Raw genomic sequence first — 24,684 nt, forward strand, 5'->3', positions numbered from 1 at the left:
AGTTTTCTGGGATTGGCTGGTTATTATCGGTAGTTCATAAAAGGCTTTTCAATGATTGCGACTCCGTTGACGAAGTTACTTCAGAAAGATGTGAAGTTTGAATAGTTTGAATGGTCTGAAAAATGTCAAAAAAGTTTTGATCAGTTGAAAGCTCTATTGACAGAAGCTCTAGTATTAGTGCAACCCGAATCAGGTAAAGAATTTGTGATCTACAGTGATGCTTCATTGAATGGTTTAGGATTTGTTTTGATGCAAGAAGGCAAAGTCATTGCTTATGCTTCGAGACAGTTAAAGCCGCACGAAAAGAACTATCCGACGCACGACCTTGAGTTAGCTGTGATTGTGTTCGCTTTGAAGATATGGCGTCACTATCTGTTCGGTGAGAAATGTCATGTATATTCTGATCATAAGGGTCTGAAATATCTGATGAGTCAGAAAGATCTCAATCTGCTACAGAGAAGATGGTTAGAACTGCTAAAAGACTACGATATTGTAATTGATTATCATCCAGGAAAAGAAAATGTTGTTGCTGATGCTTTGAGTCAAAAATCATTGTTTGCTCTGCTTGCGATGAATGCTTATTTGGTTCTGTCAGATGATGATTCAGTTTTAGCCGAATTAAAAATAAGACCGTTTTTCATTCAATAGATTATTAATGCTCAGAAAGTTGATAATCAAATAATAGCAAAATGAGCTTAGTGTGATTAGATTCTGATTCAGAATTCAGAATTGATAAAGATGATTGTTTGAGAGTTAGAGATCGGATTTGTGTTCTAAGGAATCCAGAATTGATTCAGATGATTTTGAATGAAGCTCACAACAATCATTTATCTGTTCATCCGGGTAGTATGAAGATGTATAATGATCTGAAACAGCATTACTGGTGGTCTGGAATGAAAAGAGATATCTCTGACTTTGTTTCTAAATGTTTAGCTTGTCAGCAAGTCAAAGTTGAACATCGATGCCATCTAGGTTGTTACAACCTGTTATGATTCCATAAGGGAAAAGGGATAGAGTGACAATGGACTTTGTATCAGGTTTGCCCCTATCTCCGAGAAAGAAAGATACAATCTGTGTTGTAGTTGATCGATTGACGAAATCAGCCCATTTTATTCCGGTACGATCAAATTACTCACTTGATAAGTTAGCTGAGTTATATATTTTTGATATTGTGAGATTGCATGGTGTGCCATTATCTATTATGTCAGACAGAGATCTGAGATTCACATCACGATTTTGGAAGAAATTGCAAGATGCTTTGGGTACGAAATTGCATTTTAGCACTGCTTTTCACCCACAAACGGATGGGAACAATATTGAGATGTTAAGATGTTACATTCTTGAGTTTGAAGGTATGTGGGAACAATATTTGCCTTTGATTGAATTCGCTTATAATAACATATTTCAATTGAGCATTAAAATGGCACCATACGAAGCCTTATATGGTCTCAAATGTCGTACACCTTTGTATTGGACTGAGCTCAATGAGAATAAGATACATGGGGTTGATTTGATAAAAAAAATTGAACAGAAAATAAAAGTGATCTGAGATAGTCTGAAAGCAACTTTCGATCGACAGAAATCTTATGCAGATTTGAAACGAAAAGATATTGAATTTGAGATCGGCGACAAAGTTTTTTTGAAAGTATCTCCATGGAGGAAAGTGCTTCGGTTCAGTAGAAAATGCAAATTGAGTCTAAGGTTCATCAGGCCGTATGAGATTATCGAGCATATCGGACCGGTTGCATATAGATTGTTGTTGTCACCAAAGTTAGAAAAGATTCACAATATGTTTCATGTATCGATGCTTCGACAATATAGATCCAATCCTTCGCATGTAATTTCTCTGTCTGAGATTGAGATTCAGTCTGATGTGACCTATGATGAAGAACCAATCCGTATCTTAGCTCGTCAGATTAAAGAATTGCGAAATAAGAAAATTTTGTTAGTAAAAATAATGTGGCATTTTCACGGTGTTGAATAGGCTACGTGGGAGCCAGAAGAGGCTATGAGACAACAATATTCGAACCTATTTGATGGTAAGATTTTCGGGGACGAAAATCTCTAAGGGGGAGAATTGTAACAGTCAGGTTTAGACCCTAGTCAGAATAGTGCTTTTGGGACCACAAATTCTAGTTAAAAAAATATTTTAATATTATTTTTTCGTGTTAATAGTATGTGGTTAAGCATGTGTGAAAGTTCCATATGAAAATTTGATCATTTGTGTGTTTAATTTGATAAAAGGACTTAATCAAAGAAAATGCAAAAGTGGCCTTCTATTTGATTAAGTGCCTAATTTATTTGTCTTGTTAAATGTGAGGTCTTTAAGATGGAATTAAACCATTGATATATTAAATGGACATTGTTGGACATCCATTATAAGCTCAAATATCTATTATAGTAAAGTTAAATTGGTAAAATGTTTATTATAATGTTTATAATAAAACACAATCAAAATTAAAGCTTTATTTTCACTTGTCTTGCCAAAATTACACAAAGAAAAAGAAAGAATAAGAACTCTAGGGTTCGTTGATTTCCTTGATTAAGGTATGAGTTTTGTTTTGTTTTTGATAGTTTCTACGTTTTTGTAATCGCTTCTTTGTATACTATCAAGCCTATGCCCTAATTTCTAATTTTGTTGATGATTTTGAGTTATGTCATTGATGAAACTATGAGTTTTATGAATTTTGATGATAGTATATTAAAGATATGTGTTGGGTTAGTATATTTTGTATTAGAATTTTTGATGAATTTGAGTAATTTGGACAAAATTGAGAAATTTGTAAATTGAGGGACTAAAATTTTAAATAAATGAAATATGTGGGCTTGTATAAGGTATATGAAAATTTGGCTAGACATGTGTATAAAGAAATTATTTGTATTTTGTATTTTGTGAACTAGGGACTAAAGTGTCAAAATGTGAAAATGTGAGGGCTAGTTTGTAAATTGCCCTAAATATGTTTTTTGGATTGATTTGAATGAATGTGAAAGTGAATAAGTTAAATTTGAATTTATATAGAATAAGGACCAAAGAAAACAAAATTATATCGGGGAAAGTCGAAAGTCGTTGAGTAGCCGATCTTGTTTATTCGAATCCGTATGAGGTAAGTCTATATACAAATAAATGTATTTGAAATGGTTTATTTATGCTTATATGCTATTGAACTATGATGAATGGTTATATGCCTTGAATACAAGACATCCAAGAAATTATCACAAAGACCCGACGTCCAAACCATAGGAATAGTTAGGATACATATGTCTTGACATAGGATCCGATATGTGTTATCGTGTAAGACGACGTCTGGGACGTTGGCATCGTACTTGATTTCGTGTAAGACCCTGTCTGGGACAATGGCATAGATATTTGATTACATGTAAGACGACATCTGGGACGTTGGCATTCTACGAGGTTTTCGAGCTATCCGCGTATCCTTATGATTTTGAATAGTTTAACGGGCATTTTGAGAAATGAATGATAACATGAAATATGTATCTGATTCAGGTACGTTTGAAGTTGTATATCATATTTGATGTTGAAAGGTAAGTATAAGTATCTTTATGATCAAGTGAGTATATGTGACAAAAGTATAAAAAAATATATGCATTATGTGCGAATGAATGAAGAAAATGAGAAATGTATTAGAGTTATGTGTTTTGTGATTTTATGTGGTTAAAGAATATATGTATATTATGATGCTTATATGTTTATATTGTTAAGTTTATTTGTATATGGCTTACTAAGCTTTTGAAAGCTTACTTTGTGTGTGTTTGCATTGTTTTTTTTTTTAGATATCGTAGCTATAGGGAGCTCGAGAATCATTGAGGATCGTCACCACACTATCGAACCTTGTTTTGGTACCGTTTGACATTATGAATATAAGACTATGGCATGTATAATCTAGAAGTATTTAGATATGTTTTGTAATGTATTTATCATGCCATGTGACATGGATAGTTTATGGTGGAACTTATGGTTTGATTTTGGTATATGATATGTGATGCAAATTATGCTTATGTGATGTGTTTATAAATGACCAAATGAAATGGTCAATATTGGTAAGTTTTGGTATGTGCAAATTTGAGATATTGGTAAGTTTATAACATGTGTTTGAATGATGTAAAATGAGGTTATGAAACAAAAGTTTAGATATGATTTGGTCTTATGTTTTGGTGTGATTTAGTATGGCTAATACACATGAAATTTGTTGATAATGTTATGGTATGAATGAGGTAAGTTTTGGTATTGAAATTGGTTGAAATTATAGTGCAAATGTGTTTGGTTTGATGCTTGTAGGTTTGACCCAAATTGGGTGGCAAATTGGCTTTTCAAATGGCCCATTTTTGTCCACAGAAGAATAGACATGGAATACTTTCATCATCCATTGCATTACTCGTTAAACAATTGGAATACTATTGGATACACTGAAAACTTGCACATAAGTGCCACATATACATACATAGCAAAGGCTACCTCATAATATGTAACGCTTATCAATGAGCTACTCATGGGCTTGCTCATATAAGCTATTGATCAAGTGTACTTACACGGGCTGCTCACATAAGCTATCAGGTATCCGACCCGCTCAAGGATTACCTAGCCACTGGTAGGACACACAAAACCATTGGCCAGAACCCAATTAAATGTATCGCATCCATAATGAACTCGGACCAACTCAACGAGCTTAGATGCCTCATATATATCACGAACCCAGACCAACTCAATGAGTTCGGATTTCTTAATTCCTAGTGACGTGTCACTTTTATCCTAAACTATTCCTAAGGTTCAAACGAGATTCTTTCTCATATACACATAGCATCTCCATTGTACTTGCTCGTAACGTCGCGGAGAACGACCAATATCATTCATACTTACAAGGTTATCATTAGGCATAGCATACATAATATTGATAAAATATTTATCACATAATTTCAACACATCAAAATATAATACATTGTCACATTATTTACACATGTACTTACCTCGGTACAAAATGATGGTAATCAAGCCTAATCGTCGTATACTTTGTTCTTTCCTTGATCAAGACCCGATTCATGTTTTTCTTGATCTATAATGTCAAATTTAACTTGTTTATTAATCGCATTATTCAAATCAATCCATAATTCATGCTTTGGTAAAATTACCTTTTTACCCTATCTTTTCACTTATTTACGAGTTAGTCCCTAGGCTTGTAAAATGAGATGCATGCGTTTTCTTTGTTACCCAAGGCTAGCGGAACCTATACCATGCTCATATCAACCCACATTTTCCTTTATTTCACATTTTTACTACCCACTTTTACACTTTTACAAACAAGTCCCTTTTTTTGGGGTTTTCACTAAAAATCACCTAGTAAAATATGTTTATCATGCATCAAACATTCATATTCCTTCATTAATCATCAAAATACATGCATGTTACACATGGGAAAAATTTCATACATGAACCTTAGCTTAAAATATATCTAGAAATGGGTAGATCGTGCTTCAAAGACTTAAAAAATACAAAGAACATTAAAAACGGGGCTAGGGAGCACTTACAATCAAGCTTGAAATGTTGAACAAAACCCTAGCTATGGCTATTGAAAAATTCAGCTATCACTTGGAGAAGATGAGCACATTTTTGACTTATTTATCCCTTTTTATTCTTTTGTTTACCAAATGACCAAAATACCCTTTGTACCTTTCTTTCAACTTTTTCCTATGCATGCCCATTTTTGTCCAAAATTATAGAAATTGGTCAAATTGCTAATTAAGACATTTTAAATCATAATCTAAAGCAATTTCATACTTAAAGCTTCTAGAATTGAAGTTTTGCATTTTATTCAATTTGGTCCATAAAATTCAATTAGACATTTTATGCATAGAATTTCTTTATGAAACTTTCACATAAGCATGCATTCATATCATAGACCTCATAAGAATCATATAATAATTATTTCTATCTAAGATTTGTGGTCTCAAAACCACTGTTTTGACTAGGCCTTAACTCGGGATGTTATAATTATTCGAAGAGATCATAACCAAAATGGGTTAATCATGTTTTTAGATATTTGATCAAGATTGGACCAAAATGAAACTTCTACAAAGGAGCAAATGGTTTAGATCTACATTAAGGTGTGGGATTTTACTCTAGTTGTAAGTGAAGTTTAGTATTACTATTTAATTAAAATGTTATTTAATTAGTTAATGTGTGAGTACCTTACGTACTCGTTCGGAGTTGAAAAACTCAATCGAAGAGAAAACCAAGTAAGTGACCTAAACTATTAAGTGTTCTGAAAATCCAGGATTTGTGATATTGGATGTATGTAATGTTGATCTCAACTCTATATTATGTGATTAATGGCTAGATTGATATGTGATGATCTAAACGTGCGTTATATGTCTATGAGTATGCTAAGATACATGTTTTAATATAAATAGTATATTAAAGCATGCTAAAGTGAAAACTATGTGATATGAGAAAATGTGAGCATGATACTTGCATGTGTAAAAATCGAGATATATGAGTTGTGAGCATGGATATGTGAAAAATGTGAAAAGTGAAACATAAGTGTTAAACAGCCATATCATATGCATGGGGTGGGTTTGTGAAAGGAGGAAGCTATTTGGCATTTTAACTACAATTATGTGGTTGTTTTTAGCAATTATGTTGTGGCTTGTCCACGATGTGTTATGTGACTGTCCATTGGTATTTATGTGGTCGCTTGTCTACAAATTGGTGTGTTATTGGATAGACGAGTTCTAGGGATCTCAATATTGGTGTCTAGTGCAGATGGGTACGAAATCCTATAATTGTCCATTGTTCACAAGCATGCCATGTTTTGATTCAATAATGTGATAATATTTGAATTCAATGAAAGATGCCTTTTAATATTTTGATGTATTATGTTATGTGTTAAAATAAGTGTTTGTGTTGATATCACACTAAGTTTTTTTAAAGCTCACCTAAGATTTTCGTGTGTCTCAGGTAACCCTCATACTTAAAGCTTGGATTTGGATTTTCGAAGAGGCTCTCAATATAATATGTTTTTTTGGTTAAGGATTTTCGAAATGGTTTGGTTTTTTATATGGACTTTTTGAACTTCTTTTTATCTTTAAATTGGGTTTGTTTAAATGATTTTGGGACTTTAAATTTTATTTTATGAATTATGGTAAGGGACACTATTTGGATATAATAAGGTATTATGCATGAATTGCTTTTATGTGATTTCTAAAATGATCAAAGAAATGTTTTAGTGAGTATTAGCCACTGGAAATATGTGTTTTCAAAACTAAATTACATTTCAAATAATTTTTAATTATAAAGGAACAAATAAATCTATAACGAACAATACAAGATGTTTTACAAAATTAAATGTTTTGAAAAGGTAAGTGAAATTTTTTTCTAAGAATCATTTTGGAATTTTTTTTCTAAGAATCATGTTGGCCATCTTTAAGGCCCATGTAATCATTTAGATTGGGCCATAATGTCTAGGCCCTATTGTAGGGGTTATATTTAATGGTACTAAAGCCTAGTTCAAAACTCAGACTTTGGGTAAAATGTTCTCATAAAACTTCATACATAAAAAAGGGTATTTTTGAAAAAAAAAATGCTACATGTGATTTTGTTATAAAGAAATTTGAGACCTCCCGAAGACCGATTCGAGGTAAGTGTTCTTTAGATGTGAAAACTATAGATGGTGAGACTATAAAAAACTATAGAAAACTTTTTACTGAGACAAAATTTAGATTGTGAGAATGATAAATAGTGAAACTCATATAAAAGTGATAAAACAAAAAATTTGATTCAAAAAATATTCAAGTAATAACAATAAAACTTATCTCTTTTGACAAAATAAAATTTTAAAATGAGTACTCACAGTGTTAGAACTAGGGGAATGAGAGCACGTGGGGAATCAGGTCAAGGAACCCAAATCGACTCATCTTCGTATTAGGTGTGAACCTTTGAACATGTTGCGGAGAATGTGGAGCGGGCAGCTACTATTGACGAGAGTCAGCAAGAGCCATCAGGTTTTGGAACGAGTGGTGGGTGCCCAATCAAGTGTTAAAAATTGTGGCACTACTGCTGAGAGGCTTCGATCGAGTAGGGCCGAACTATTTAGGGGCATTGCTGGGATGACCTCTACTTTAGTCGAGTATTATTTTGAGGCTTTAAAGAGGATTCTCGACGATATAAAGTGCACCCCTGAACAAAAGCTTAAGGGGACTGTGTTAGTACTACGTGATAAGGCACCCAAGATGATCGCTTAATGTGGGATTACTTTCTGTAGGCATTTTAGAAGAAATATGTGGGAGTGAGATATGTGGAGGCCAATAGGCTTGAGTTCATTGAGCTGAGGCAAGGTAATATGTCTCTGTCTGACTACGGGGTGGAGATCTTAAGGCTCAGTTGCTATGTTCCATGAATGGTAGCTCATGAGCAAGATAAATGTGTCTGATTTGAATTTGGGCTAAGATCTGATTTGATGTTGCAAGTGGCTCCACTGCACGAGAAGACTAAGATCTTTGAGGTGGTTAGACACATTGAGCGCAAACAGAAAGAGCAAGTGAGAGCACTATTTAAGAGACATTCCAGTCTTAGTAGACATGCTCAATGTCTAATTAAGCGAGCCAGAAATGATTGACCCTGCTAGAACTTTGCTGTAGCAAGGGATAGGATCCAAAATTGTGTAACTTGTGGGAAGAGAAATTTTGGTGATTGTTGGAAAGGCATGGGTGCATGCTTAAAATGTGGGTTGCTAGACCATAAAATTGGAGAATGACTATGGTTGAATGACTAGGTGCAAGCACAAGGCCAAAATCATGCACTGAATTAAAGAGCTGGTTAGTAGCCACAACGAGCTCAATGACAAAAAAGAAAAGGTAATGCATGTCAAAGATAGCGAGTACTGGGTTAGAGTACTAATTGAGTTGATGCGAGGTAACCAACACTTGTGTATACGGCTAGGCACCAAAAGGATCGTGATGTTGTCGATGTGATAGCAGGTACCTTTACGATTAATGGCATTTCTTATTTTTTATTGATAGGCAAGGGTTCTACTTATTCGTATGTATCATGTATGGTGATTGAGAAATTAGGTATTCGAGTAGAGGAAACAATTAGTGATGTGATAGTACTTAGTCCCTTAGGACAACATATACAAGGGAACAAAATCTATAAGCATTACACAATGCATGTGCAAGGTGAGGTGTTTCATGCCGACCTTATGGAACTACACTTTGGAGAATTTGATCTCATATTTGGAATGGATTGGTTGAGCGAGCATCGAGTCATCTTAGATTGCAACACTAAACGAATTACTTTGATGAATATTTCTGAGAATGAGATTATTGTGATTGGAGAGCGTCGAAATTGTCTTACAAATGTGATTTCCATCTTGGTAGTAGAGAAGCTAATCTATAAGGGGTGTGATGCCTACCTCGTATACATCTTGGACACGAATATGGATAGTGCTGCATTGAAGAACATTTGAGTAGCGAAGGAATTTCGTGACGTTTTTCCTGAGAAGCTTCCTGGTCTATCTCTTAAACTTGAGGTTGATTTTGGAATTAAGTTGCTGGCTAGGACAACACTGGTGTCCATTTCACCCTATCGCATGGCACCTAAAGAACTCAATGAGCTTAAGGATAAGTTACAAGAATTGTTGGATCATCGTATCATAAGGCCAAGTGTATCGCTGTAGGGAGCTTTGGTCCTTTTTGTGAAAAGAAGGATGGATCTATGACGCTGCGCATCGATTGTCATCAGCTGAACAAGTTGACTGTGAAAAATAAATATCCATCGCTGAGGATCGATGACCTATTTGACCAATTCTGAGGTGCTATAGTCTTCTCTAAAATCGATCTGAGGTCAGGATACAATCAGTTGCAAGTAAAAGAGGTTGATGTGCCAAAGGCTACTTTTAGGACTCGGTATGGGCACTACGAGTTCTTAGTGATGCCTTTCGGTCTTACGAATTTTTTGGCCGTATTCATGGAGTTAATGAATAGGGTCTTTCAATTCTATCTTGATCGATTTTTTTTTAGTCTTCATCAATAATATCTTGATCTACTCCAAGTTTGAGTTGGAGCATGAGGAGCACTTGAGGTTGGTCCTTCAAACCTTACATGAGAAAAAGTTGTATGCGAAGCTAAGTAAGCGCGAGTTTTGGCTCTAAGAGGTGATGTTTTTGGAACATGTAGTATTTGTTGAGGGTATTTGCGTGGATCCAAAAAAAATCAAGGCAATCTTAAATTTGAAGCAGCCTAAGAATGTTAGTAAGAGTCAGAGTTTTCTCAGACTTGCTAGATATTATAGGAGGTTTATCTAAGGATTTTCGATGATTACAGCTTCGATAACTAAGCTGTTGAGAAAGGTTACACTATTTAAGTGGACCAATGAGCAGCAAGCTAGTTTTTAAAAACTTAAGGTAGTTTTGACTCAAGCATCAGGGTTGATTTAACCTTGGTTTGGGAAAGATTAGGTGGTCTATAGTGATGCATCTCATTCTGGTCTTGGATGCTAGTTGATGCAAGATGGAAAGGGTGTAGAATACGCTTCAAGGAAGCTTAAGCCACGAATGCAACTATCTGATGCATGATTTAGAATTGGTTGCTGTGGTATTCATAGTTAAGATTTGGAGGAATTATCTTTATGGGGAGAGATGTGTCATCTATACAGATCATAAGAGTCTTAAGTATCTCCTCACCCAAAAGGATTTGAACTTAAGACAGAGGCGTTGGATCAAGCTTTTGAAAGATTATGACTTTACCATCGAGTACCATCCTGGTAGGGCTAATGTTGTGGCGGATGCGCTCAGTAAGAAGTCTATGTCAGAGTTGAGGGCAATGTTTGCTAAGTTATGTTTATCCGATAATGGTGATTTGCTTACAGAGTTACAAGTGCGACCAACTTTGATTGAAGAGATTAAGTTGAAGTAGATTTCAGATTCATCATTAGAGCTCTATATGAAGCTTGTTAAAGAGGGTAAGACTTCAGATTTTGCTTACAATTCTAAAGGAATCTTTTGTTATCATGGAAGATTCTATGTGCCTTCTGATTTGGAGTTGAAGCAATCTATACTTCGAAAAGTACATAGTAGTTCCTATGGTATGCATCCTGGAGGTAGTAAGCTGTATAGAGATATTCGTGAGCAGTATTGGTGGCCGAGATTGAAATGTGATGTGACAAACTTTGTGGCTAGATGGTTGACATCCCAACAAGTCAAGGCTGAACACCAATTTCCTTCGAGTTTGCTCCAGCCTATTCAAGTTCCTCAGTGGAAGTGGGAGCATATCACCATGGATTGTGTTAGTGGATTACCATTGACGTTATCCAAGAAAGATTCTAATCGGGTGATTGTGGATCGATTGACGAAAATGGCTCATTTCTTACATGTGAGCACCAATTATTCATTGTAAAAGTTTGTGAGGTTGTACATCGCTGAGATTGTGAGAGTTTATAGGGTACCAGTGTCTATCATTTCTGATAGAGATCCTCGTTTTACATCATGATTTTGGAAAAGTCTATCTGAGGCACTCGACACAAGATTGAATTTCAGTAATGCTTATCATCCACAATCTGATGGGCAGTCTAAGTGGGTTATTCAGATTCTCGAGAATATGTTATGAGGTTGTGTAATCAAATTTTAAGGTAATTAGGAAGAGAATTTAATGCTTGCAGAATTTTCTTATAACAATAGTTTTTAGTCGAGCATTCAGATGACTCCATGTGAGGCAGCGTATGGGCATAAGTGCAGGACATATTTGTGTAGGATATCTTCAAGTGAGGCATTGTTGGACTGATTTGGGAGAAAAGAAAGTCTTGGGATCAGATTTAGTTTAAGAGATGGAGAACAACGTGAATATTATTCGGGATCAATTGAAAGCTACATTAGATCGATAGAAGTCCTACTCTACCTTGAAGGGGAGGGACATTGAGTATAATGTGGGTGATGAAATTATCCTTAGGGTTTCACCTTGCAAGAAGGTATTGACATTTGATTGTAAGGGGAAGTTGAGTCCAAGATTCGTTGGACCTTATCACATCATTAAGAGGATTGGACGAGTGGCTTATCAATTAGAGTTACCTCAAGAGTTGGATCATATTCACAATGTGTTTCATGTGTCCATGTTGCGATGTTATCAATCTGACCCTTCTCATGTGATTCCAATAGTGGATATTTAGGTCCATTCTAATTTGACATTTGAGGAGGAACCGATATAGATAATTTATTGTAATGTTAAAGTTTTAAGAAGGAAACAAGTTCCACTTGTGAAAGTGTTGTGGAGAAATTATGGTTCGAGTGAGGCAACTTTGGAACCTGAAGATGCGATGCGGTAACAATATCCTCACCTATTTCCATCAGGTAATTTCGAGGATGAAATTTCTTTTAAGAAGGTTAGAGTTGTCACATCCCATTTTCTTAATTAATTTAATTTAGTAAAGAGGGTGAATCTGTTAGCTCTTATGTCTTCAAATTATTCACACATTATTGAAAACAAGTGTTGTGGCTTAATGGTAGGAAGCTCCTTATATATCTTTGAGGTCTTTAGTTTGAACCTTTTTGTACACATATTTTTTTATTTAATATTTGCACATTTTTAGCATGTGCTGTAACACCCCTCGCCCATATCCAACACCGGGACAGGGTTCAAGGTGCTACCGAACTTAAACTCAACTAACTATATAAAATTGGGCCGTAAATTTTTGATCAATTTAAAACTTTTCATTTCACATACATTTTCTCCCTTAAACGGGCTCACGAGGCCCAAAACATGCATTAGAAACAATTCGGGACTACACCGAGAACTTAAGAAAAACTTCGAAAAATTTCAAGCTTTAAGGCTCCACACACCCATGTGGGTATAAACCACACACCCGTGTGCTAGGGACACGCCCGTGTCCCAAACCAGTGTTCAAAAACCTAGATATTCTGCCAATTTGGTCATGAACAAATTAAAGCCACATGGCCAAGGCACATGCCGTGTCCTATGGCCGTGTCCTTCACACGGCTGAGACACATGGTCGTGTCTCTTGCCCGTGTGCTATTACCATGCATACTGACTTGAAAAACTTAGGTGCAAGGGACACACGGCTGGACAACACACCTATGGGGGTGGATCATGTGTCACACACTGCCTAAACACATGCCCGTGTGTCTACCCGTGTGGACAAATACAAGGCTATTTTCCAAGCCGTTTTGTCACCCCCACAACACATGCACACATACCTATACAATAGCATACAACATTACAAAATTAGGCACTAAAACATTCCTAACATGTCATGACCATGGCAATTTCACATGCAATAGATATCATAGATATTACTCACATCTTTACCACATTCATGCCATAATCATTATAAACTTATCACGTAAGACCATAGCACATGCATACATATTTAAAATGGGTTTACAACCCCATAATCAAAACAAGCCAATACATTTGGCTAAAGCAATATCACATACCCGAATATTTAAACTTTTATACATGCCATAGACTCAAGGTACTTGAAATCACTTACATCAATAGCGATAGCTTGACAATGTGATAATATCTCCGAGGAACTCAAACCTGAGCTAACCTGGCAACACTAGAGAACATGGGAAAGGAAGGGGTAAGCTTTACGCTTAGTAAGTTCATATGAAAGTAATAAGCAACTCATTAACATGATTTATCAAATGTTCCCATCATATTCTCAAGTTCATGATAAGATGTCTTCTTGTACAATAGTTAATAAAATATTTATATCTGGAGGTACGAAACTCAAAATTAAGTTCTGTTAATTTTCCTTGAAACTAGACTTATGTACCATTCTACCATAAAATTTCCAGAATTTTTGGTTTAGCCAAATAGTACAGTTTATTCCTCAAATTTACCCCTGATTCATTGTCTGACAGTTCCGACCCCTCTACACTAAAGTTCAATTATCTCATACCACAGAACTTGAATAATGTTCTCATATATTTCTCTTGAAAATAGACTCAATGAGGATTCTAAACATATAAATTATAACTCATAACAATTTTTAAAAAATTTATAATGATTTTCTCAAATCAGAATAGGGGATTTCGAAGTCATTCTGACTCTGTCTTACACAACTTCAAATATCTCATTATAGGAAATTCTTTTGCTTACAAGGTTTATTTTATAAGAAACTAAACTAAATAAGCTTTAATTTCATATTTTACACTATTTTTAGTGGATTGTCAAAGTCGGACTATGGTTGCTGTCCAAAACTATTTTAGTGTAAATTAACGATACCAAGTTTATCACACCATATTAATTCATTTCTACCACATTAGTAAGGCTACATATTCATAAATCATAAGTATAGACCTATAATCAGAAGGTCATCACAAAATCATTCTCATAGGCATGAATTACCTATTTACATCTTTACCAAATGTGCATCATAAACTGAAATTATTTCTCATGAGCTTGGCATACATACCTGTATTACTTAACTTGCTCATTTTCATTCCTTACTAATCATATAACATGAATTGAATTTACATTTCATCAATTTCATGTAGGTACCTGTACCACTCTCAATATGGTCATAACCTTTCTCATTTAGCTTAAACCGTAATTCTCACCGTTGAACCATTCAAAAAACTATCGGATATTATTCACTAAGCCTCAAACATAGTGTATACTGCCGATGCCATGTCCCAGACATGGTCTTACGCTCGCTCATCCATCAAGTCGATGCCATGTCCCAGACATGGTCTTACACTGACTATCGAAATCGTGGTCGATGCCATGTCCCAGACATGGTCTTACACTAGCTCTCACATATCTGTGCCAATGCCATGTCCCAGACATGGTATTACACTGACACATCTCATAGCCGATGCATGTCTGAGACCTGTCTTACACTGGCTTACATCTCGAGGCTGATGTATGTCCCAGACATGTCTTACACTAGCTATCGTCTCAATGCTGATGCCATGTCCCAGACATGGTCTTACACTGGCTCTCTTAATATGGCCGATGCATGTCCCAAACATGTCTTACACTAGCACACACACATCGACCAATGTCATGGCATGAATATATGTTTATTCCTAAAGTTCAACTGGGAGGTTCCTCTACATCAATTCTCATCATACATAATCATTTCCACAATCAAGCAATTTATGCTATATCAATCCAAATACGTATAATAATGACGTAGTTATATTATTTATATACAACTTACTCGTTTCTATGAGATATCATATTCCATTGAATTTCTAATGTATTCTACCATCACGTGAATGTTATTAACCTTTGGCATCACTTTCATCATACTCAATATCATCAACATACAATTCAATACAATCGAAGCAAGATGGATTCAAGTATATTAACAATGACATGGATAACATACTTATTTAGTCATACGAACTTACCTATACACCAAATCGGTAAGAGAGGCCTAAACATCAATTTCTCGGTTTTCCTCATTCTAAGCCCGAATCTCATTTTTCATCATCTATAACATCACATTTAACTTATTAACACAATATACTAATCAAATTAGTCCAATGGCACATTTTGGCAAAATTTTTTTATTTTGCCCCTATACTTTGGCAAATTGCCAAATTGTCCCTAGGCTCGTAAAATGACTTTTATCACATTTTCTTACTCATTAAGCCTAGACAAACCATTTTCATAATTATAGTAACTCACAATTCAATTATTTCACACTTTTACACTTATTCTACAAACTTTACAAAATAACCCATTTAGGTGTTTTCAAGCAAACTTTTTTCATGAAAGTTGTTTATAACACATCTAAGACTCATATTCTTCCATAAAAACTCAGAAAACAACACATATTCTTTCTTGGAAAAACTCTAGAGTCTTAATCATTTTGCAAAATAGTCCCCTCATTTGAAAGCTCATGCTTTAGGGGTTCCAAAAATGCAAAAATTATCAAGAAAGTCATTAAAATTCACTTACTAGCAAGGGAATTTCTTTGCTGAAAATTCAAAGCTTCAAAACCCTTTTATTGGCTGAAAAAATCGGTGGTAAGAGGAAGAATGAAAAGAAAGAAAAGAAATAGCTAGGCTAGGCATTATTTAATTACATAAAGTGACATCACCCACCTAACAAGTTGACCATTTGAAATTTCTTGTCCCATGGCTAGCCACTGCACTTAAAATGGGTCTAATTTCCTTTTAAAAGAATACATTTAGGCATTAAAACACAACTTTTATCTTTCACGCGATTTAGTCCTTTTTTGAAATTGGACTAGAAATCGCTAAAATTAATATACCAAAATTTTTATGCACCTTTATAAACATGCTATATCACATAAAATAACATCAAAATAATTTTCCCTGGCCTCGAAATAATGGTTTAGAAACCACTGTTCTGACTAGGCCCAAAATCGGGCTATTACAATTCTTCCCCTTTTAGGGATTTTCATCCTCGAAAATCTTATCAGAAGAAGTTTCTTTCGCTTTCACGATTCACTTTTACCTTTTTTTCACAACTTACAATTCTACTTAGTCCATACTCAAGATTTCCTGTAGCCTTTCCATAATTGCGGTATAAACTTCGGAGCTTAGTTTGAAATACTGGAGACTAACATTCTAAGAACTATAAACTTAGATACATAGCTTAGCCAAATCTATTGAATAATATATCTGTACATACTAAAATAATCATGCGGACTTCCATCATCAATCTATCACAATTCAACATCCTTTGGAAGAATAGACAATATACTGCTGTGAACTCTGTACTCAAATCTGTGTATAACCCAGAGTTTCTCAGTACTCAAATCTTACACTGAAATAATAGTAACAGAAACCATAAATCAAATCCTTCTTGCAATTCCAAATTAAAAGTTGAATCATGCTGTACTAGTTTAGTTTACCACTTATAGCCACATTTCTCTACTCTGGTCATCATCAACTGTTTAGAAACTTTACTAACATGAATCAAATGATTACAACTTCATAGATGTGGTCTCTTTATTAATCACTACAACTATACTTATAACAACATCTCTCAAACAAAAGAAATCCAACTAATATGTTTCCATATCATACTTTCAAGAATACAATTTCTTCATTTTAGACTGCATGTTTACTTACCCGTAATTGCACAACATTATTCTTGAGCCAAAGAATAAACTTAATGCACATGACTTAATTTACCTATGCTGATAATAATCCTTTACACGAAGGTTAGAGAAATTGAAATACTAGAATCCCCACACTTCCATAGTCGAGCCACAAGCATAATCATAATAGATGCTATTATCGCAAGTCAAAGAAAACGCTTAAGGATAAGCCAGGCTTAGTAATTCTCAAAATTAGAACGATAGGAAAAACCAAGATAAAGAATTCCAAATATAATACCATACCAGAAATCCTGGAATATAACCCCGAAGAAAATAATAAGGAAAATCTGAAAAATCCCTCAGAGAAAACTAGAAGGAAACTACCGTCTATACGCTCTGGAATTCCATCATAACAGAGATAATATATTTCTCGTGTATATATAAATCCATAATCAATAGAAATATCAGAATGGTCTCACATAAATCTTTACAATCTATTACATTCCGACATATCAGAATAGAATTCCGAAAAGACAAAGAAATGTTGATCATAATTAACCGGATCAACAGAGCTTTCGTCTAATATCACAGTCGCTAGCATCCTCATGCACTAAGAATTTCACTGGAAATGAACAACCATATATATTCCCAAGGATAGAGGAAAATACAAAATACTCAAAAGAGAGAGATAGGTAAAACTTTACTTAATTGGATCCGTCATGCTCAAACATCTTTGCGAATCCGACATCATTCCTTTGATTATTTCTGTCATCACTAATCCTATGATTCCCCATTACTATACTTTTTGGTTTCCCATTTGTAAACTTATACAACATATCTCTCGTGAATCTCCTCATATAACTCTATTCTGGTAAAGGGGTGAAGATTGTAAAGCCTCTAAACTTTCGACTTTCACACATATACACATTTAACAACAACATAGTATCATGCACATCGATTTAAACATTTCAAATTTCCAACTTGTTATGAACACACTTTCACATTCTTAGTAACACATGCAAATTTATTTCATATTAATACTAGCCAAACATCAATGAACTTATCACAATATAGATTTTCAATTCTTTTACTCGAATCACCATTAATGTCTAATCAAGTTTCAACACTTAGCCTTATTTTACTTAACAACATTTACCAAATTAGAGAACATCTTACGATTTTGAGTACATCATTCAATTGATGCCATAGTCCAACTATGGTCTTATCCGTCAATTCATAATCGAACGATCATACACAATTCCAGCGTTCTACTCAATTTGATCTTTCATTTCAGTTTTCATGCTATCATAACACTTATGACATCTTTAATTCAGAGATTTAAACATAAATGTCAATCACATGTACATATTGATTACACATCATTAAACAAAAGTACTTATACACACATTCTATCATTTTGAGTAAAGTTTTCTTTTCATAATCACTAGACCAAACGAGTTAGGCACGTAACATCGTACGAATACTAATATGCATGAAAGAGCTTATCACAACTTAATTTTCATTTCATTCCACGATTCCACATTCTCTAACTTATGATTATCACATATTGAGTATTAATTCATGTAAAAAAATCATGAATCAATTTTCATACCTTTCCAAATTTCTACATATCACAAGCACATTCCAAGCATCTTAATATTACTTCTATCATTAACAAGATTTGCTCGGTTGGAAGTCTTTCCTGTCTTAGCAAATAGTTTCGTTAGCGTCAGAAGATATCACACTATCACGATTGTACTATGGCATGTATAGCTAGACTCTCTTACCTATGTTAGCCTGAAAATTGACTAAACCATGCTCTGATACCACTAAATGTAACACCCCTCGCCTGTATCCAACGCCGGGACAGGGTTCGAGATGCTACCGGACTTCAACTCAACAAACTATATAAAATCGGGCTGCAAAATTTTGATCAATTTAAAAATTTTCATTTCACATACATTTTGTCCCTTAAACGGGCTCATGAGGCCCAAAACATGTATTAGAAACGATTCGGGACTACACCGAGAACTTAAGAAAAACTTGAAAAAATTTTACGCTTTAAGGCTCCACACGCCTGTATGGGTATAAAGCACACCCCCTTGCGCTAGGGGCACGCCAGTCTCCTGAACCCGTGTTCAAAAACCTGGATATTCTACCAATTTGGTCATGAATAAATTGAAGCCACACGGCCAAGGCACACACCCGTGTCCTATGGCCATGTCTCTTGCCCGTGTGCTACGACCATGCATACTGACTTGAAAGACTTAGGTACAGGGGACACACGACTGGAAAACACACCCATGGGAGCAGACCATGTGTCACACACGACCTAGACACACGCCCGTGTGTCTACCTGTGTGGAAAAATACAAGGCTATTTTCCAAGCCATTTTGTCACCCCCACAACACAAGCACGCATACCTATACAATAGCATACAACATGACAAAATTAGGCACTTAAACATTCCTAACATGTGACAGCCCAAAATAGACCCTAGCCGGAATGTGGTTTCGAGACCACAAAACCGAGGCATAACAATAATTTAAAATTTATTTCGATGCCTATAATATGTGAGTATTCATGTATGACATTTTTTTGATGATTGATTTAGTGTTATAAAGGTGAATTTCACTAGAAAGGACTTGTGTGAGAAAATTTAGAATTGAGATAGGCAAATGTGGAAGTGGCCTATTGATGCACACTAGGAAATGTTGTCCTTGCATGTCAAATTCCCCAAATTTGACTATAGTGGCCGGCCATGGTGATGAATATGGGCAAAAGAAAACATGTCTTAAACATGTTTTGCTAGTGGTGCATGTTAGAAATAATAAAATAAGAGTATGGAAAAAAAAAGGGAAAAAAAAGTGTTCATCTTTCACCATAGCTCTTGGCCGAATGTCCTAAGGAAAGAAAAGAAAAATTTTGCTCATCCATTTTCACTTCTTGGCCGAAAATACTAAGGAAAAAGGGGGAGGATTTTTGCTTCATGCTTGGTTTGGAAGAGATCTAGAAGGAGATTTGGCTAAGTTTGCATCAAGATTAAGGTATGTATGAGGTTGTGTTAGGAGTTTCATGCATGTCTTGGTTGCTAACTTGATGTGCATGTTAGCCATGGCTCAAATCTTTGTTATGCCATGGAAATGGTATTTGGCCAAAGTTGTTATGGTGATAAAGCCATTGCATGCTAAGTGTGAAGCTTGATGATGATGCATGCAATGATGGATTTTCTACTCATGAGTAAGATTTTGAGTTTTCTTTGTTTTATCATGATTGAAGTTGAAAAGGAGCATGATTGTCATATTCGCCATGATGCATTCTTGAGCATGATTCATGCTTCTTGCATGTTAGTTAAAATTTGTGTTTTGGATGGCTATGGACACCTTGAAAATTCGCCATGCTCATATATGCATATATATGATTGCACATTATGTTTTGGTTATGAACTAAGTGATGAATATATTGGTTTAAAGAAGAAGATGTGGAAGAATGCTTGTGAAATTGCAAGCACAATTCGCCTAGCACACATGTAGGTGCTTGATGCTATATTATAAGTTTTAAATACAATGTGCAAAGCATTAATTAGTAAATTGCATGCTGTTTTTGTGAGGTATTATGCAAAATTGACCTCAACATGTACATGAATATTCGCCTTGGGTAGCCTATTGAAGGCCTTAGCATTTCCTTGATGCTCGAATAAATTGTATTGAATTGCTTGATGTAGTATAAAACGTGCATGACCATTGTGTATTCAAGCTAAAGGGTGGCCATATGACCATTTAAACTCCTTGTCATATTCGCCAAAAGCTAGCACAATGAGGTTTTAATAAATTGAATTTGTTTGAATTAGCTCAAGAGCTTAGAGGGCCACAATTGGACAAGGGAAGGAGAAAGTGATCGAATAGCCGAAAAAGCCGCTCGACAACATCCGAGGTAAGTCCTCAAGAAGTGACCCTACTTGAATTGTGTGAAATAAAGTATGGATGTGTATTGATTATTGATTATGTATGCATGAGTATTTGAATTCTACCGGGCTAAGTCCCGGAGGCTAATATGCTTGCGACTATAATTGCGTTTGAGCCTTAGTAACGAAAATGAATTATGTATGTCCAATGATAATTGATGTATGTGTTCATGGGAAATTGAATGATATCCGGGCTAAACTCAAGACAATTATGTTGAAATTATATCCGGTTAAGACCAAGGCAATTGTGCTAGTGGCTACATCCGGCTAAGACCAAGGCATTAAATGCGAGACATTCTATCGGGCTAAGACCAAGGCATTTGTGCACGTGATTATATCCGGTTATATTCCGAAGAATCTTGGGCTGGAGGTGAGTGTTGGTTGCTGTAATGAATTCAATTAGTACACTCGAAAAGCCCAAAGGATAAGAGATATTAAAGCTATTGTGAGAAACGATAGTGTGATGATTTCATATGGAAGAAACGAAATGGTCATAGGAGTTACAGGTTAAGAGATATTAAAGCTATTGTGAGACAGGGCCAGAATGGTTTCTGGGTTCCCTGTCGCAACTTTAAAAATTCACTATAAATTATCCAAAAAGAATTAGGAGACATACCTTATATGTAAAGATTCCATTTTGAGTCTAGTTTCATTAGAAACAAACGACACCATCATTAAAGCCCTGTACGGAGAGATATTCAAGTTATACCGCGCGAAGGTCAGAGCAGTCGATCCCTGTAACATGGGTAACTTTAACTAATAAACTGTACCAATTGGCCCGACCAAAATCCTAGAAATAAATCCATGGATGGATATATGAGTCTAAATTCAGGAAAATTTACGAAACCAGTTTCCGAGTTTTGAAACTCGAGATATGATTTTAAGGCGACAGTGACGCAGTTTTCCACTCGACTGGAAATGTCAAATTGGTGGGCAAAACATGTGAACTTGGCTTGTTAACCCCTCGGGTCCGACACGGCGATGGTCTCGGGTTTGGGGTGTTACAATTTTATTGGTATCGAGCCAGGTTTAGTCGATTCTAGGACTACCGTGATATGTTTGGGGTCTAGCTATACATGCCATTAAATGATGAATCGATAGTGTGATGATTTCGACAATTTGACTTTATGTTTGTTTATAGCAATGGATCCCGATCCCAACCGAAAGCGATAGCGATGATGTGGAGAGTGTGGCGCTCCCCCGCGCAAGGGACAGCGCGGCGGACTCTCAACCTATGGCCAGCAATCCTAATGACGAGGCTAGGCAAGCCTTTTATAGTGTGATGAACGAATGGTTTAATCAATACATTCGAACCAACACTACTGTTCCACAACCTCCATTCCCGACAAATGCAACCTCAAGACCTACAATACCTCCGGTGATCGACCAAATAATGTCAAGTAAGCCCCAATCGATAGGATTCAAAACATGGGGCCACTGAATTTAAGGCTACGGATGATGATGATGCCGAAGCGAGCTGAATTATGGTTAGATAACACTATCCGGGTGCTTGATGAGCTATCCTGTACACCGATGAGTGCTTAAAGTGTACCATCTCCTTGTTACGCTGAGTCCGCCTACTATTGGTGGAGTACTCGACTTCGTGGTGCCTAGAGAGCAAGTGACTTGGGAATTCTTTCAAACCGAGTTCAAAAAAGTATATCGATCGAGATTCATCGACCAAAAGCGGAGGGAATTTCTTGATCTTAAGCAAGGTTCTATGTCCGTTACATCGACTACGAACGAAAGTTTGTGAGGCTTAGTCGATGACGCGCGAATGCATTTCGTCCAAGCTATTATGTGTAAACGCTTCGAGGATGGGCTGAATGATGATATAAGGATGTTTGTTGGCATTCTCGAGATACGAGAGTTCGTAGTACTTGTTGAGCGAGCTTGTAAAGTCAAGAGCTTAGAAAGGAGAAACAAAAAGGCGATGTGGGGATTGGAGAATTCGAAGAGGTCCTCGGGAAAGTCTCTTCAACAAGCATCGAAGAGATGTTGAGATGATGCGAGCCGGTCTAGAGGCGTTTGGGCTTTTCTAGATGAGGACGCGATCGACCCCGTGACCACACGAGTCACTTGATCGCCGATGGTGGAAATGATCGCCGAGAGAGGGGAGTGTCCACATTGTGGCAAATGGCATTCGGGAGCTGTTGGTTTCGTGATCGCTCTGCTATAAGTGTGGATCGGCCGACCACTTTATGAAGGATTGCCCGAGGATGCATGAGCAGAATGTAAGTCGAGTGCAAACCCGGTGCTACCATCGCCGAGGTAGGCCACCTAGAAATATGGGCAATGTCGTTGGCGGTCGAGAGGATCTAGAGATGCTACCATCGATCTCGAGGCTCGTGCTCTGCTAGGACTTATGCCATACGCGCACGCCGAGGATGCCGCCTCTCCGGATGTTATTCTGGGTACTTTCACTCTTTTCAATACAAATGTGATTGCTTTGATTGACCCTGGTTCTACTCATTCATATATATGTGAAACCTTAGCATCCAAAGAAGACTTTGCCTATTGAGTCTCTCGAGTTTGTAATTCGGTGTCAAACCCTTGGGTCATTACGTGCTTGTTAACAAAGTGTGCAAGAAAAGTCCCTAGTGTTCCGAGGTTCTTATTTTCCGTGCGGACCTAATGCTTTTGCCGCTCGATGAGTTCGATGTTATTCTTGGTTTGGATTGGTTGACCATGCACGATGCGGTTGTAAATTGCAAGAGCAAGACTATCGATTTGAGGTGCGCGAATAATGAAATAGTTCGGGTTGAGTCCACGGACTTAAAGGGGTTGCCACCGTAATATCGCAATGTTGGCCCGTAAATATGTAAGAAAAGGTGCGGCGTACCTTTGCGACGTGCTTGATGACAAGGAATCGAGAAGAAACCCGAATCTGCGTGCGTGGTTTGTGAATACCGGATGTTTTCCCGAGGAATTGCGGGTTTACCACTGCTCGGAAATAGAATTTGGCATCGAATTGGTACCGGTACCACTCCAATTCGATAGCTCCGTATCGTATGGCACCAACGGAATTAAAGGAGTTGAAAGCTCGGTTGCAAGAATTGGTGGATAGAGGTTTTGCTCGCGCCGAGTTTTTCGCCTTGGGGTGCGCGGTGTTGTTCGTGAAGAAGAAGGATGGAACCATGCGATCGTAGATCGACTATCGTCGACTTAACAAAGCGACGATAAAGAACAAATATCCGCTGCCACGATTGATGACTTGTTCGATCAACTGAAGGGAGCCTCGGTGTTCTCGAAAATAGATTTGAGATCGGGCTACTATCAATTGCGAATCCGAGATTGAGACGCGCCCAAGACCGCCTTGAGCGAGATATGGTCACTATGAGTTCCTAGTGATGCCGTTTGGGCTCACTAATGCCCTACGGTATTTATGGATTTAATGAATCGAATCTTTAGACCATATTTGGATCGATTCGTAGTCGTGTTCATTGATGACATCTTGGTCTATTCAAGAAATGAGACCGAACATCTTTGAACACTGCGGTTAGTGCTGCAAATTTTACGGGACAAGCAATTATATGCTAAGTTCAGCAAGTGTGAGTTCGGTTAAGAGAGGTTAGCTTCTTGGGTCATGTGGTATTCAGACGGTATTCGAGTCAATTCAATAAAATTTCAGCCATACTAAATTGGAAGCCTCAGAAATATTACTGAGGTTCAA

At 36.4% G+C, this 24,684-nt stretch overlaps 1 protein-coding gene across 1 annotated transcript in view; it reads left to right on the forward strand.

Moving 5' to 3' along the window:
* Positions 1–10,923, forward strand: part of LOC128285427 (uncharacterized) — a 52,421-nt gene extending 41,498 nt beyond the window's left edge. The window contains exon 2 of the mRNA XM_053022924.1: positions 10,613–10,923. Coding sequence (XP_052878884.1) covers positions 10,613–10,923 — 311 coding nt within the window. The remainder of the gene's footprint in view (positions 1–10,612) is intronic.
* Positions 10,924–24,684: the final 13,761 nt, after the last annotated feature.

This window comes from Gossypium arboreum, chromosome 12 (genome assembly GCF_025698485.1).
Source record: "Gossypium arboreum isolate Shixiya-1 chromosome 12, ASM2569848v2, whole genome shotgun sequence".
Taxonomy (NCBI): Eukaryota; Viridiplantae; Streptophyta; class Magnoliopsida; order Malvales; family Malvaceae; genus Gossypium; species Gossypium arboreum.